The 16564-nt window shown below is 32.8% G+C and overlaps 4 protein-coding genes across 6 annotated transcripts; 1 reads left to right on the forward strand and 3 right to left on the reverse strand.

Moving 5' to 3' along the window:
* Positions 1 to 8415: 8415 nt before the first annotated feature.
* Positions 8416 to 11549, forward strand: LOC661305 (E3 ubiquitin-protein ligase KCMF1). Of its 2 annotated transcripts, XM_015980889.2 has the most exons (6): positions 8416 to 8606; positions 8659 to 8826; positions 8916 to 9058; positions 9108 to 9334; positions 10471 to 10949; positions 11034 to 11549. In XM_015980889.2, the coding sequence occupies exons 1-6, from the start codon at positions 8591 to 8593 to the stop codon at positions 11186 to 11188; spliced, it is 1188 nt and encodes a 395-aa protein (XP_015836375.1). In that variant the 5' UTR covers positions 8416 to 8590; the 3' UTR covers positions 11189 to 11549. The 2 variants fall into 2 exon arrangements, with proteins under 2 accessions (XP_015836375.1, XP_008200611.1); XM_008202389.3 differs by having other exon boundaries at positions 10471 to 11549.
* On the reverse strand, positions 11474 to 12298 carry Polr2M (RNA polymerase II subunit M). The gene is made up of 3 exons (XM_008202391.3): positions 12037 to 12298; positions 11666 to 11990; positions 11474 to 11620 (listed from the first exon to the last, which is right to left on the reverse strand). The coding sequence occupies exons 1-3, from the start codon at positions 12129 to 12131 to the stop codon at positions 11543 to 11545; spliced, it is 498 nt and encodes a 165-aa protein (XP_008200613.1). The 5' UTR covers positions 12132 to 12298; the 3' UTR covers positions 11474 to 11542.
* A 573-nt stretch (positions 12299 to 12871) lies between these two features.
* Positions 12872 to 14767, reverse strand: Scsalpha1 (Succinyl-coenzyme A synthetase alpha subunit 1). 2 transcript variants are annotated; one of them, XM_961397.5, is made up of 6 exons: positions 14640 to 14767; positions 14474 to 14537; positions 14049 to 14281; positions 13623 to 13844; positions 13291 to 13575; positions 12872 to 13240 (listed from the first exon to the last, which is right to left on the reverse strand). In XM_961397.5, the coding sequence occupies exons 2-6, from the start codon at positions 14508 to 14510 to the stop codon at positions 13025 to 13027; spliced, it is 993 nt and encodes a 330-aa protein (XP_966490.1). In that variant the 5' UTR covers positions 14511 to 14537; positions 14640 to 14767; the 3' UTR covers positions 12872 to 13024. The 2 variants fall into 2 exon arrangements, with proteins under 2 accessions (XP_966490.1, XP_975865.1); XM_970772.4 differs by having other exon boundaries at positions 14590 to 14730.
* Positions 14768 to 15083: 316 nt separating this feature from the next.
* Positions 15084 to 16352, reverse strand: LOC103314975 (leucine-rich repeat-containing protein 70). Its single transcript, XM_008202387.3, has 2 exons — positions 16127 to 16352; positions 15084 to 16079 (listed from the first exon to the last, which is right to left on the reverse strand). The coding sequence occupies exons 1-2, from the start codon at positions 16136 to 16138 to the stop codon at positions 15123 to 15125; spliced, it is 969 nt and encodes a 322-aa protein (XP_008200609.1). The 5' UTR covers positions 16139 to 16352; the 3' UTR covers positions 15084 to 15122.
* Between the last annotated feature and the right edge of the window lie 212 nt (positions 16353 to 16564).

Genomic DNA, 16564 nt, shown 5'->3' on the forward strand with positions numbered 1-16564 from the left:
ACAAACCGCATTGCCCTACGACTTTTAGTTTTCGAGTTATGAATTTTTTTGTTGGATAAAATTTTCCACTATAGATACTGCCTATATATCTTAATTTTTTGCAAAAAACTTTAAAAGTTTACATCTTGTTAAAAGATGGTTTTATACGCAGAATGAGCCGCTGAATTCAATGGAACAAACCGCATTGCTCTATGACTTTCAGTTTTTAAGTTATGAATTTTTTTGTTGAATAAAATTTTCCACTATAGATATTGCCTATCTTAATTTTTAGCAAAAAACTTTAAAAGTTTATATCTTGTTAAACGATGGTTTTATACGCAAAATAAGCCGCTGAATTCAATGGAACAAACCGCATTGCTCTATGACTTTTAGTTTTTAAGTTATGAATTTTTTTGTCGAATAAAATTTTCCACTATAGATATTGCCTATCTTCATTTTTAGCAAAAAACTTTAAAAGTTTACTTTTTGTTAAAAGATGGTTTTATACGCAAAATGAGCCGCTGAATTCAATGGAACAAACCGCATTGCTCTATGACTTTTAGTTTTTAAGTTATGAATTTTTTTGTCGAATAAAATTTTTCACTATAGATATTGCCTATCTTAATTTTTAGCAAAAAACTTTAAAAGTTTACTTTTTGTTAAAAGATGGTTTTATACGCAAAATGAGCCGCTGAATTCAATGGAACAAACCGCATTGCTCTATGACTTTTAGTTTTTAAGTTATGAATTTTTTTGTCGAATAAAATTTTTCACTATAGATATTGCCTATCTTAATTTTTAGCAAAAAACTTTAAAAGTTTACTTTTTGTTAAAAGATGGTTTTATACGGAAAATGAGCCGCTGAATTCAATGGAATAAACCACATTGCCCTACGACTTTTAGTTTTCGAGTTATGAATTTTTTTGTTGAATAAAATTTTTCACTATAGATATTGCCTATCTTAATTTTTAGCAAAAAACTTTAAAATTTTACATCTTGTTAAAAAATTGCTTTATATGCAAAATGAGCCGCTGAATTCAATGGAACAAACCGCATTGCTCTACGACTTCTAGTTTTTAAGTTATGAATTTTTTTGTTGAATAAAATTTTTCACTATAGATATTGCCTATCTTAATTTTTAGCAAAAAACTTTAAAAGTTTACTTTTTGTTAAAAGATGGTTTTATACGGAAAATGAGCCGCTGAATTCAATGGAACAAACCGCATTGCCCTACGACTTTTAGTTTTCGAGTTATGAATTTTTTTGTTGAATAAAATTTTCCACTATAGATATTGCCTATCTTAATTTTTAGCAAAAAACTTTAAAAGTTTACATCTTGTTAAAAGATGGTTTTATACGCAAAATGAGCCGCTGAATTCAATGGAACAAACCGCATTGCTCTACGACTTTTGGTTTTTAAGTTATGAATTTTTTTGTTGAATAAAATTTTCCACTTTAGATATTGCTTAACTTAATTTTTTGCAAAAAATTATAAAAGTTTACATCTTGTTAAAAGATGGTTTTATACGCAAAATGAGCCGCTGAATTCAATGGAACAAACCGCATTGCTCTATGACTTTTAGTTTTTAAGTTATGAATTTTTTTGTTGAATAAAATTTTCCACTATAGATATTGCCTATCTTAATTTTTAGCAAAAAACTTTAAAAGTTTACATCTTGTTAAAAGATGGTTTTATACGCAAAATGAGCCGCTGAATTCAATGGAATAAACCGCATTGCTCTACGACTTTTAGTTTTTAAGTTATGAATTTTTTTGTTGAATAAAATTTTCCACTATAGATATTGCCTATCTTCATTTTTAGCAAAAAACTTTAAAAGTTTACTTTTTGTTAAAAGATGGTTTTATACGGAAAATGAGCCGCTGAATTCAATGGAATAAACCACATTGCCCTACGACTTTTAGTTTTCGAGTTATGAATTTTTTTGTTGAATAAAATTTTCCACTATAGATATTGCCTATCTTAATTTTTTGCAAAAAACTTTAAAAGTTTATTTCTTGTCAAAAGATGATTTTATATGGAAAATGACCCGCTGAATTCAATGGAACAAACCGCATTGCCCTACGACTTTTAGTTTTCGAGTTATGAATTTTTTTGTTGGATAACATTTTCCACTATAGATATTGCCTATCATAATTTTTAGCAAAAAACTTTAAAAGTTTACATCTTGTTAAAAGATGGTTTAATACGCAAAACGAGCCGCTGAATTCAATGGAACAAACCGCATTGCTCTACGACTTTTGGTTTTTAAGTTATGAATTTTTTTGTTGAATAAAATTTTTCACTATAGATATTGCCTATCTTAATTTTTAGCAAAAAACTTTAAAAGTTTACTTTTTGTTAAAAGATGGTTTTATACGCAAAATGAGCCGCTGAATTCAATGGAACAAACCGCATTGCTCTATGACTTTTAGTTTTTAAGTTATGAATTTTTTTGTTGAATAAAATTTTCCACTATAGATATTGCCTATCTTAATTTTTAGCAAAAAACTTTAAAAGTTTACTTTTTGTTAAAAGATGGTTTTATACGGAAAATGAGCCGCTGAATTCAATAGAACAAACCGCATTGCCCTACGACTTTTAGTTTTCGAGTTATGAATTTTTTTGTTGAATAAAATTTTCCACTTTAGATATTGCTTATCTTAATTTTTTGCAAAAAATTATAAAAGTTTACATCTTGTTAAAAAATGTACTTATATGCAAAATGAGCCGCTGAATTCAATGGAACAAACCGCATTGCTCTATGACTTTTAGTTTTTAAGTCATGAATTTTTTTGTCGAATAAAATTTTCCTCTATAGATATTGCCTATCTTAATTTTTAGCAAAAAACTTTAAAAGTTTACATCTTGTTAAAAGACGGCTTAATACGCAAAATGAGCCGCTGAATTCAATGGAACAAACCGCATTGCTCCACGACTTTTAGTTTTAAGTTATGAATTTTTTTGTTGAATAAAATTTTTCACTATAGATATTGCCTATCTTAATTTTTAGCAAAAAACTTTAAAAGTTTACTTTTTGTTAAAAGATGGTTTTATACGCAAAATGAGCCGCTGAATTCAATGGAACAAACCGCATTGCTCTATGACTTTTAGTTTTTAAGTTATGAATTTTTTTGTTGAATAAAATTTTCCACTATAGATATTGCCTATCTTAATTTTTAGCAAAAAACTTTAAAAGTTTACATCTTGTTAAAAGATGGTTTTATACGCAAAATGAGCCGCTGAATTCAATGGAACAAACCGCATTGCTCTACGACTTTTAGTTTTTAAGTTATGAATTTTTTTGTTGAATAAAATTTTTCACTATAGATACTGCCTATATATCTTAATTTTTTGCAAAAAATTTTAAAAGTTTACATTTTGTTAAAAAATGGTCTTATATGCAAAATGAGCCGCTGAATTCAATGGAACAAACCGCATTGCTCTACGACTTTCAGTTTTTAAGTTATAAATTTTTTTGTTGAATACAATTTTCCACTTTAGATATTGCTTATCTTAATTTTTAGCAAAAAACTTTAAAATTTTACATCTTGTTAAAAAATTGCTTTATATGCAAAATGAGCCGCTGAATTTAATGGAACAAACCGCATTGCTCTACGACTTCTAGTTTTTAAGTTATGAATTTTTTTGTTGAATAAAATTTTTCACTATAGATATTGCCTATCTTAATTTTTAGCAAAAAACTTTAAAAGTTTACTTTTTGTTAAAAGATGGTTTTATACGGAAAATGAGCCGCTGAATTCAATGGAACAAACCGCATTGCTCTATGACTTTTAGTTTTTAAGTTATGAATTTTTTTGTTGAATAAAATTTTCCACTATAGATATTGCCTATCTTAATTTTTAGCAAAAAACTTTAAAAGTTTACATCTTGTTAAACGATGGTTTTATACGCAAAATGAGCCGCTGAATTCAATGGAACAAACCGCATTGCTCTACGACTTTTGGTTTTTAAGTTATGAATTTTTTTGTTGAATAAAATTTTTCACTATAGATATTGCCTATCTTAATTTTTAGCAAAAAACTTTAAAAGTTTACTTTTTGTTAAAAGATGGTTTTATACGCAAAATGAGCCGCTGAATTCAATGGAACAAACCGCATTGCTCTATGACTTTTAGTTTTTAAGTTATGAATTTTTTTGTTGAATAAAATTTTCCACTATAGATATTGCCTATCTTAATTTTTAGCAAAAAACTTTAAAAGTTTACTTTTTGTTAAAAGATGGTTTTATACGGAAAATGAGCCGCTGAATTCAATAGAACAAACCGCATTGGCCTACGACTTTTAGTTTTCGAGTTATGAATTTTTTTGTTGAATAAAATTTTCCACTTTAGATATTGCTTATCTTAATTTTTTGCAAAAAATTATAAAAGTTTACATCTTGTTAAAAAATGTACTTATATGCAAAATGAGCCGCTGAATTCAATGGAACAAACCGCATTGCTCTATGACTTTTAGTTTTTAAGTCATGAATTTTTTTGTCGAATAAAATTTTCCTCTATAGATATTGCCTATCTTAATTTTTAGCAAAAAACTTTAAAAGTTTACTTTTTGTTAAAAGATGGTTTTATACGCAAAATGAGCCGCTGAATTCAATGGAACAAACCGCATTGCTCCACGACTTTTAGTTTTAAGTTATGAATTTTTTTGTTGAATAAAATTTTTCACTATAGATATTGCTTATCTTAATTTTTAGCAAAAAACTTTAAAAGTTTACTTTTTGTTAAAAGATGGTTTTATACGCAAAATGAGCCGCTGAATTCAATGGAACAAACCGCATTGCTCTATGACTTTTAGTTTTTAAGTTATGAATTTTTTTGTTGAATAAAATTTTCCACTATAGATATTGCCTATCTTAATTTTTAGCAAAAAACTTTAAAAGTTTACATCTTGTTAAAAGATGGTTTTATACGCAAAATGAGCCGCTGAATTCAATGGAACAAACCGCATTGCTCTACGACTTTTAGTTTTTAAGTTATGAATTTTTTTGTTGAATAAAATTTTTCACTATAGATACTGCCTATATATCTTAATTTTTTGCAAAAAATTTTAAAAGTTTACATTTTGTTAAAAAATGGTCTTATATGCAAAATGAGCCGCTGAATTCAATGGAACAAACCGCATTGCTCTACGACTTTCAGTTTTTAAGTTATAAATTTTTTTGTTGAATACAATTTTCCACTTTAGATATTGCTTATCTTAATTTTTAGCAAAAAACTTTAAAATTTTACATCTTGTTAAAAAATTGCTTTATATGCAAAATGAGCCGCTGAATTCAATGGAACAAACCGCATTGCTCTACGACTTCTAGTTTTTAAGTTATGAATTTTTTTGTTGAATAAAATTTTTCACTATAGATATTGCCTATCTTAATTTTTAGCAAAAAACTTTAAAAGTTTACTTTTTGTTAAAAGATGGTTTTATACGGAAAATGAGCCGCTGAATTCAATGGAACAAACCGCATTGCCCTACGACTTTTAGTTTTCGAGTTATGAATTTTTTTGTTGAATAAAATTTTCCACTATAGATATTGCCTATCTTAATTTTTAGCAAAAAACTTTAAAAGTTTACATCGTGTTAAAAGATGGTTTTATATGCAAAATGAGCCGTTGAATTCAATGGAACAAACCGCATTGCTCTATAACTATTAGTTTTTAAGTTTTGAATTTTTTGTTGAATAAAATTTTCCTCTATATATATTAACTATCTTAATTTTTAGCAAAAAACTTTCAAAGTTTACATCTCGTTAAAAGTTGGTTTTATACGGAAAATGAGCCGCTGAATTCAATGGAACAGACCGCATTGCCCTACGACTTTTAGTTTTCGAGTTATGAATTTTTTTGTTGAATAAAATTTTCCACTATAGATATTGCCTATCTTAATTTTTTGCAAAAAACTTTAAATGTTTACATCTTGTTAAAAGATGGTTTTATACGCAAAATGAGCCGCTGAATTTAATGGAACAAACCGCATTGCTCAACGACTTTTAGTTTATAAGTTATGAATTTTTTTGTTGAATAAAATTTTACACTATAGATATTGCCTATCTTAATTTTTTGCAAAAAACTTTAAAAGTTTACATATTCTTAAAAGATGGTTTTATACGCAAAATGAGCCGCTGAATTCAATGGAACAAACCGCGTTGCTCTACGACTTTTAGTTTTTAAGTTATGAATTTTTTTGATGAATAAAATTTTCCACTATAGATATTGCCTATCTTAATTTTTAGCAAAAAACTTTAAAAGTTTACATCTTGTCAAAAGATGGTTTTATACGCAAAACGAGCCGCTGAATTCATTGGAACAAACCGCATTGCTCTACGACTTTTAGTTTTTAAGTTATGAATTTTTTTGTTGAATAAAATTTTCCACAATAGATATTGTCTATCTTAATTTTTTGCAAAAAACTTAAAAGTTTACATCTTGTCAAAAGATGGTTTTATATGCAAAATGAGCCGCTGAATTCAATGGAATAAACCGCATTGCTCTACGACTTTTAGTTTATAAGTTATGAATTTTTTTGTTGAATAAAATTTTCCACTATAATACTGCCTATATATCTTAATTTTTTGCAAAAAATTTTAAAAGTTTACATCTTGTTAAAAAATGGTCTTATATGCAAAATGAGCCGCTGAATTCAATGGAACAAACCGCATTGACCTACGATTTTCAGTTTTTAAGTTATAAATTTTTTTGTTGAATAAAATTTTCCACTATAGATATTGCCTATCTTAATTTTTTGCAAAAAACTTTAAAATTTTACATCTTGTTAAAAAATGGCTTTATATGCAAAATGAGCCGCTGAATTCAATGGAACAAACCGCATTGCTCTATGACTTTTAGTTTTTAAGTTATGAATTTTTTTGTTGAATAGAATTTTCCACTATAGATATTGCCTATCTTAATTTTTAGCAAAAAACTTTCAAAGTTTACATCTCGTTAAAAGTTGGTTTTATTCGGAAAATGAGCCGCTGAATTCAATGGAACAAACCGCAATGCTCTATGACTTTTAGTTTTTAAGTTATGAATTTTTTTGTTGAATAAAATTTTCCACTATAGATATTGCCTATCTTAATTTTTAGCAAAAAACCTTAAAAGTTTACTTTTTGTTTAAAGATGGTTTTATACGGAAATTGAGCCGTTGAATTCAATGGAACAAACCGCATTGCCCTGCGACTTTTAGTTTTCGAGTTATGAATTTTTTTGTTGAATAAAATTTTCCACTATAGATATTGCCTATCTTAATTTTTTGCAAAAAACTTTAAAAGTTTACATTTTGTTAAAAGATGGTTTTATACGCAGAATGAGCCGCTGAATTCAATGGAACAAACCGCATTGCTCTACGACTTTTAGTTTTCGAGTTATGAATTTTTTTGTTGAATAAAATTTTCCACTATAGATATTGCCTATCTTAATTTTTTGCAAAAAACTTTAAAAGTTTACATTTTGTTAAAAGATGGTTTTATACGCAGAATGAGCCGCTGAATTCAATGGAACAAACCGTATTGCTCTACGACTTTTAGTTTTTAAGTTATGAATTTTTTTGTTGAATAAAATTTTTCACTATAGATATTGCAAATCTTAATTTTTAGCAAAAAACTTTAAAAGTTTACATTTTGTTAAAAGATGGTTTTATACGCACAATGAGCCGCTGAATTCAATGGAACAAACCGCATTGCTCTACGTCTTTTAGTTTATAAGTTATGAATTTTTTTGTTGAATAAAATTTTCCACTATAGATATTGCCTATCTTAATTTTTTGCAAAAAACTTTAAAATTTTACATCTTGTTAAAAAATGGCTTTATATGCAAAATGAGCCGCTGAATTCAATAGAACAAACCGCATTGCTCTACGACTTTTAGTTTTTAAGTTATGAATTTTTTTGGTAAATAAAATTTTTCCCTATAGATATTGCCTATCTTAATTTTTAGCAAAAAACTTTAAAAGTTTACATAGAGAATAATAGAGAAACTTTATAAAAATTAAAAAATTCGTTAAAGTCCCAAAGGGTGTTGTCCGAACATGATTTTTTTACAGTCGAAGGCCCTATCGAAGGGCTTAATCTTCTGCAAAAATAAAGAAAACTGCAGGATATAAAGGGGGTAAAAAAAATCAGTTTGCATTGCTTGAATATGAGAATAAAAAATGCAGAAATTAAATACAGTTAAGTTTTAATTTGTAATAGAAACACATGAGAATGGTCAGGAGATGTTCTATAAATGTGATATGCAAGTCAGCGTAACAACTTATTGATGTTTTTATAATGATTTACGATTATTTTTGATAATTTTCCTGGTGTGAACTTGGCTGTAGAAAACGAGAATGGTGGGAATGGTGCTAGCTCTATGCGCACAGCGATTGTCTGGTCGACTGTAATGTTCATGGTGCCAGCGCCATTTTTGGTGGTTTTACCGACATGTTACCCGGACGGCGCTAAAGATGGCGTCGCCGGTAAAACAGTAATTGTCATTGTTTTACAAGCTTGTGTTCGGATCAGTGTGATTTTCCAATTTGCAAAATAATTTGTGGTTTCACACTAATTACATGTGTAAATTTTGGTAAAACGTAGTGGAATTAATACACAATATCTGCCATGAGTCGTCATGAAGGTAAGGCTATTGATGTTTACAGTTCCGATGTAATCAATTGATTGGGTTACAGGTGTAAGCTGTGATTCTTGTTTGATTGGAAATTTTAGGGGCCGCCGATACAAATGTTTGATTTGTTACGATTATGACTTGTGTGCGGCTTGCTATGAAGGGGGGGCCACCAATACAAGGCATACGACTGACCACCCTATGCAGTGTATCATCACCAGGGCCGACTTTGGTACGAATTTTTGGTGTTTTCATTCGAACAAATTAACACAATCACGAGAGTTTTGGTAGTTTAGTTGGTCTAAAAACGCTTTTTATTAGATTTCTTCTACGGTGGTGAGGCCTTGACCAGTCTTGAACTGCCTCAGTCCTACACTTGCCCGTACTGCTCTCGTATGGGCTTCACTGATGTAACCTTGCAGGAGCATGTTTCGTCCGAACATGTTGATACTTCGTTTGAAGTTGTAAGTGTGGAAAATTGCTCGTTTTTCGTTTATTAATGACCTTTGGAAGGTTTGTCCATTATGTGCTGCCATGCCAGGGGGTGATCCTAATTTAATGACTGATGATTTTGCCGGACATCTCACTCTAGAACATCGCACCGGCCCTAGGGATTTAATTTCTTTTCTAGACGAACCAGTGGGGACTAGACACAATGTTAGGCGAATTCCCCATAATGCAACTCATATGGGGCGGGGGGCTGCCGCCCTGAGACCCAGGCGGTCCAATATGCATTTCAGGCAAGTGGCCCAAAATTCAACAACGTTTTGGCTTTGAATTATGTTATACAGTGTCCCAGCGAATGTTTCAAATGCAGCACACCATATTTTTTTGCTTTTAAACTGTTGATTTTGACCTAAAAACTGTGGTCAATTTTGCTTAGTTTTCGAAATACAGCCGAACATTAGTAAATTTGCTGAAAAGGAAATTTAAGATTCGAATGGTAGAACACAACAAAGACGTCACATTTTTATTGTTGAACAATCCAGATTTACAGATTTACATTTACAGATTTCCATTTTCTAAGCTACTAAAAATTAGGAAAACACTTCAAAAAAAGCTCTCAACAGTATTTCATATTATCGCCTACAAGGCAATTCTATGTAAATTTTAGGATTACTTCCATTTAAATTATTCTCTCCCATTTTAAATCCACAACAAAAAAACTTTTGGCGCAAAATACATTAAATATAAACTCTTATATTTTGAAAGAAATTCTACACACTAAATTATTTTGAAAATCTCGATGTCAGATTGCATTTTTCCTGGAATGGCTATATATAGAATTTACAATCTTTCAAGCGTTATCGAAGATTTCTTTTGATATATTTGTTCTGATTAATATGAAAACTTGGCTAGTGTTAGCTACTAACACTATAATATAGGATTGTATGAGCTTGTTCAGCACAACAGTGTAAATTTAAGGATTTTACCGCGTTTTTAAAACTAATACAAAAAGCAAATTTATTATGATTTATTTAATGATTTGTTTACAAATTCATTACGAATTCGTGACGCCTCTTGAGTTTCCTAATTCATAGCTGAAAAAAAAATAGTACAAAGTAATTTCATTTGTAAAAAAACAAGTGCACACATAAAAATAAACTTACGTACAAAATTTATTTTACCAATTTTACGGAAAATATTTTTAGCGAGTCAGGAACAACAAATATAAAATTTAAAAAGTATGAACATCAAACTTTTGCACTGACCTTACTAGTAGTAAGTTTATTCAAATATTTTGAGATTGAATGGTCAATTATGTCCCATCTCGCTGGGACAACTGCATATCAAATTACGCGGATAAAAAAGCCAAATATCACAATTTTGTTAAAAACCGTTGTCGGTCTTTAATAATAGAATTTTCTGTGAACAGTGTGTTCAGTTCTGGCGGTTTGTCCTCGCTTTCTCCCTCGTCCAGGGAAACGGTGGACCCCATCGCGGAGTTGTTGTCTCAACTTTCGGGGGTTCGTCGTTCCGCTAGCAACACGAATAGCAGCACTCCGACGCAGCTGCAACAGCTGCAAATGCAACTGCAGCTCGAGCGCCAGCAAGTGAACGCAGCTCGTCAGCAGCTGGAGCGTTTTCCGCGACGTCAAACCCAAAGCCAGACGTCTTTGCGCGAATCTCACGCGTCGTCGAACTCTGGAACTTCGACTTTAATGCTAAACCCTAGCCCGGTTTTGATTCAGCAGCCGTCTGTTAACGCTCCGACCATGCCTTCTCCTCAATCACAGTTCCTTCTGGTCGGGCTGTTAGAGGAGCTGTCGTTGCAGTCAACGACTGATTTGAGTAGGCAAGATCGCAGCCAGTTTGTGCAGGAGTTAGTTTTGTCGTCGGCTGCGCATAGGAACGGTAATAAGGGCTCTAATGAGAAGCCTAATATTAAATCAAAATTGTTTAAAATTGGGGACGGTTCAAGTAAGACTGAAATTTCAGTTGGTGATGAAGCTAGGCCCGTTAGGCAGAGAAACATTGTGTTGAGGGGAAGAGCGAGGTCTGACGCGCAAAATTCGAGAAGGAGGGCCGAGGCGAACAGAGTTAGCATTGATCCTAATAATGCGAACGGAATAAGTAGGGATCTCGATAGATAGTTGGCTAGAGTTGGAGTTTTTTCTGTTTTCACAAAATTTTTGCTTTTCTCGGTTTCAGTTCGCCAGTACTCGTACTCTCGACGTTTTTAAACAATTGGAATTTGCTTTAAATTACCAGGATGGATTTTTCGTTTAGTTGAGTTTTTGAGCAAGTTAGTTCGGTTTTTGGCCCCTTCCCTGCGTTGAAATTGGTTCTCAAAAATCTAGTCAAGATGATAAAATTATCAAAACACTGGATTTGTATACTTTGGTCAAAGGCTGTTTTTGTCATTATTACCACATGTATGTATATAACTCTTGTATTCATAAAATGTTAAAAATTGTTAATTTATTTAAATAGAGTTTTTTTGAAAATTACAAAGGTGTGTTATCTAATGCGTCCTCTTCCTCCTCACTCTCAGCTCCCTCGATTATAACTTTGGCATCAGGAACCTTCAAAAAAATTTTAAAACACAAATAACTCAACTGGCGACTCACCGGCAGTGTATTTGCTTGTTCGACTAATAAAGTAATCGATTCCGCTAATGGAATCAGTTGTGTAGGCTTCTGATTTTTCGATTTATCTTCATGAGCAAGGGTGGAAAACGGTTTATACCTCTCTTTCTCCGGACTTTTTTCCATACTACATAAGTGTTGCACATGTTTTTCATTTAAAACAGGCGCTTTAGAACTATCTATTGTTAACGTTTTCAGACTCCCTTCAATATCTCGAAGTGAGCGTTTGAGATCAATTTCTTTCTTAATTTCCTCTAACTTTTGCTCCAACTGTTTACCCTTGTCGGGTAACTTACTGACCAATTTCCTAGAATAAACCACTAAATTCATGTAATTTAATTTACCCCATTTACTTGTTCTTGAGTATATTTTGTTCCCGCTCGTAAATTTCTTCAAGTTCTTCTAAAGAAAGTTTGGTTAGGTTTTCTTTATGCTTAACAGTATCCATTCGTACATTTCTGTGATAAACTGATATGAAAATAAAGCAATGTTTAGATGTTTTTCACTACACAACACAACAGTTTGAAACAAAATGTTTGTACAAAACGTATTGTTTCGTTTAGGTTAGGTCCATGAATGCAATGCGCAAGCAATCACACAGTAGAAGGAGACAGAGAAAGGTATCGCATAGTCTGCAGCAGAAGTTAGAAAGAAACAGAAAGTATTGACCCCGTCTAGCATAAAAAAGATGCATTTGCCTCCGCATGTGCATTGGCTTGCGCTCGCTTTTTAAATTCTGCTGAAAATAAAATTGATAATCTGGAATTAAAACACACAAAAAGATTTAAAGCCAAAAATCTTGGTGGTTCTCGTATTTCCTCAAGTTTTCATTGCATTTTATAAGGGAATAATTCCTTTATTCCCTTCAACAATTACTGTTTAAATCCGCGAAAGTAATAATAAAATACGATTAAATAACCATTTCCGGGTTATAGTTTCAATTAATTTCCATTAATGAAAACGGATGCGGCTTACTCATTTATGTAATAACCAGAGATTGAACTGTTAGAACAGTGTTCAAGGTATTTTCGATATGACCAATAAAGCAACCGAACTTCGACCTTTGGTCCACCTAGACTCAACCACGTTGTAAATTTTGATTTTTATCAATTTGCTCGAAATTTGTTCAATGTAAATAAAAGTTCGTGTGCCATCTAACGTCTCGTTTATTGGAAAATGAAACAAATGTTTAAAACAACAATTTTTACTTAACGAATGAAATAACAATGTTACTGGAACACATCTTATCAACATTAATAAGCGGATTAAATACACTCTGCTTAGGTATAATCGATTTTAATGGATAAACTATAATACAATATCAATTGACATGAAGCGCGTTTATGCCAGGCCTAAACGGCGCATTTCTTTCAATAACTCGTTGCCCATTTGAGCGGGTGATTTGGTAACGATGGCTCCGGCCTTCTCTAAGGCATTGATTTTGTCTTGGGCGCCCCCTTTGCCCCCGGAAATGATCGCCCCAGCGTGGCCCATGCGCCGGCCGGGAGGCGCCGACAGCCCCGCAATGAACGAAACGACAGGCTTCGCATTAGGCCCCTGCTCAAAACATCATTAATAAGTTAACACAACGAAAAACACGAACGTACAGTATTGTGTTGCATGAGATACTCTGCAGCTTGCTCCTCGGCGACTCCTCCAATCTCCCCAATAAGGATAATACCTTTCGTTTCGGGGTCCTTCAAGAACACCTCGAGACAGTCAATGAAGTCCGTCCCGTTGAAGGGATCGCCGCCAATCCCCACACAGAGAGTTTGACCTAAACCGACTTGGGTAGTTTGGTGGACAGCTTCGTACGTCAGAGTGCCGGACCTCGACACCACCCCAACGACTCCTTTTTGGTGGATGTGTCCGGGCATAATACCAATTTTGCACTGATAATGAATGGGTCATAAGGGGGCAAAAATTAGGGGCGGATTACCTGCTCGGGGGCAATGATACCCGGACAGTTCGGGCCTACCAACCGACTTTTGTTCTGACGAAGAAGCCTATGTTTTACTTTAACCATGTCTTGTTGAGGAATGCCTTCAGTGATACAGACTATTAGAGGTATTTCCGCGTCCATTGCTTCCAGAATGGCGGCGGCAGCCCCCGGGGGCGGCACGTAGATGACTGAAGCGTCGGCATTTGTGGCCGCCTTCGCCTGACAACAAACAATCAGTACCAAAGGGCCACTTTATCGCGACATTTTGGAAAATTTTCAAGGTTTTACCACTTGCCAAGCCGTGATTATGCAACTAACGCAACTAAATTAGCTTTGAAAACAATAAAGACAAGGTGCGTTGTGTTTTGAGCGTTATTTATGGTCGGTGTTACATATCTGGCGCTGTTTTTTCGGCAAACTAACCTCTTTGACACTGTTGAAGACGGGCAAGTCCAGGTGGGTCTTGCCCCCTTTTCCGGGAGAGACCCCCCCGACCATTTTAGTGCCATATTCGATGGCCTGTTTACTGTGGAAGGTCCCCTGTTTTCCCGTAAACCCCTGACAGATGACTTTCGTGTTCCCGGTCAACTTCAGGTTCATTCGAGTGGCCTCATAGCTATTAAACCGGATCGATTGTCCAACTTTCAGGCTGTCGGCTGCAAGTACAACACATTATCAATAAATTTGTGAACTTTGCACCTGTTAGGTTAAGTGTTTGAAATATTTTTTTTCGCCCTAAAATGACACTTTACGCCCAAAAATACATTCAAATGAAGCGGACACGGAACGATTGTTCCAGTCTATTTTAAAAACAAATTTAATTCAGAGTTATGTAATTTCTCACTTACGAATTATTCGGCTCAATATCCTGGTATGTGTGGCCATTGCGACGATTCGCTTTTGTCACCAGTGCTAAAACCAAGTGCGTTATTTTACCGTTCAACATGTCGTTTTTAAAATTAACTTTGTTTTAGGAAAATTAACACAAAAGTAGAAAATTAGGCAAACATTTACCGAAAGTTCAGTCGAAAGCGATTTTCACAATGCACTTGCTGCTATGGTGGCGCGACCTGCGGCGGTTCTATTAGTAGCTTTTGGTAAAATTGCAGGTCACGTGGCCCCTCGTTCGCTTTGCCGCCGACAGATGATGCTATTCCGTAGTCATTTTCAAAATTTAAACGCTATGTGTTTAAAAGATTTATATAATTTTACAATAAAACATTGAATAATGCAAGAAATCGTTTATTTTCCTCGTTTTGTGCGCTCGAAATCAAATTAAGTAAAAAAAGGTGATCTGATGTTATTTCATGAGATAAATGCGAAGTTGTGGTTTTGAGCAAAATTATCAAGCCATTAAATTCGCGTTTTAAACAAAAACTTAAAAAATGTAGTATTTTGACCATACATAGCACCAAATAAATATGAAGCCGTTTTAGCTTTTAAATAAAAAACAGCCAATTCTTAATAACATTTATTTATTCAAAGATCAGATACAGATTATGTTACAACAGAGACCGTTTCTTTAAGGCGCTCAAAAAATGAAGCATTGGCATTGTTTCCGCCCAAATGCAAGTGTTTAAGCGATTTTAAATGGACAAACGGTTGGCTCGTTATAGTGGACAAATTATTATGTGACAAGTCAATGGTATAAATATTTTCCAAGTTTGCAAAAGTGTTTCCTTCAATTTCGTCCAAATTGTTGTTATCCAACCTTAAGAACTTTAAGTTATTTAAGTGAAAAATTCCCGCAAGAGTTTTGATATTGTTGAAATGGAGAAGTAAAGTGTTCAGTTTGTGCACAGCATTAAACACGTCTGTGTTTACAATTTCCAATTTATTGAAACTCAAATCAATTACTTCCAGATTTGGAATATCCGCAAAAGCATGCATCTCAATTTTTTTAATTTGATTGTGGTCAAGAAACAAATGATTCAACTCGTTAAGATTACTAAACAAATTACTCTGAATTGTCTGAATTTTATTTTCAGCAAGGTTAATTTGTGTCACACTTTGCAAGCCAACGAATGATTTTGGTTCACACGACGAAATATTATTCTTCGGTAAAAGTAAAAATACTAAATTGTCAAGTCCGACAAATGTGTCGTTTTTCAAAACAGGAAGGTAGTTTCCTGTGATTCGGAGATAATTTAAATTAGTCATACCATAAAAGGCAAATTCGTCGATTTGTACTTGATTATTATCGATAATGTTGTAGTTAATGAGATGTTGATAATTTGTCAGATTGTGGTGATAAGGGGCGAATCGTACGTTGCTGTTTCTTATCATTAGCATTCGGGTTTGGGGTGTGATAAACCCGTCAATATTTTTCACACTGTCTGACAAATCCTGGCATCCAAAAATTGATTTGTTCATAGAGTAGGAGCACTTATTATTAATTTCCACGTCTTGGCACGACGATAGGGCAATGCATGCCAGGAACAAAATTACAGTTTTCTACAAAATTAATCAAAAATTTTCACCCAAAAGTTGCGAATACATACCATAAGTAACATGTTATTTCATTCAACTTAATCCTCTTATTACTGAATACAGTCAGAACCGATATCTGGGTTACCAGGGTTATCAATCAGTTTAAATTCAAAATACGAACCATTTTCTTGCGGTGTATTTTAGTCAAATATTTTGATACTATCAAATTATATTTAGAACAGTGCCTCAATATGCACTGATTAGTTGGGACAAGAAATGCATTCGTGTGAGGAAAATTAAAGGAAACATCGTTCCAAACAGCATTTGCATAATTTCTCGGATGGTGGTGTGCGTAAAAACGCCCATACGCAAGTTTTCTATAAAATAAGAGCGAGCCGATTTAATCAATCAGTTAAATCGCCTAGTTTAAACAATGTTTAACAGAATGGGCTCCATCATAAGCTTGATGCTAATATTTTCAATAATTTGGGAATTCTCCAACGCAATGA

The sequence above is a fragment of the Tribolium castaneum genome, chromosome 10 (genome assembly GCF_031307605.1).
Source record: "Tribolium castaneum strain GA2 chromosome 10, icTriCast1.1, whole genome shotgun sequence".
Classification (NCBI taxonomy): Eukaryota; Metazoa; Arthropoda; class Insecta; order Coleoptera; family Tenebrionidae; genus Tribolium; species Tribolium castaneum.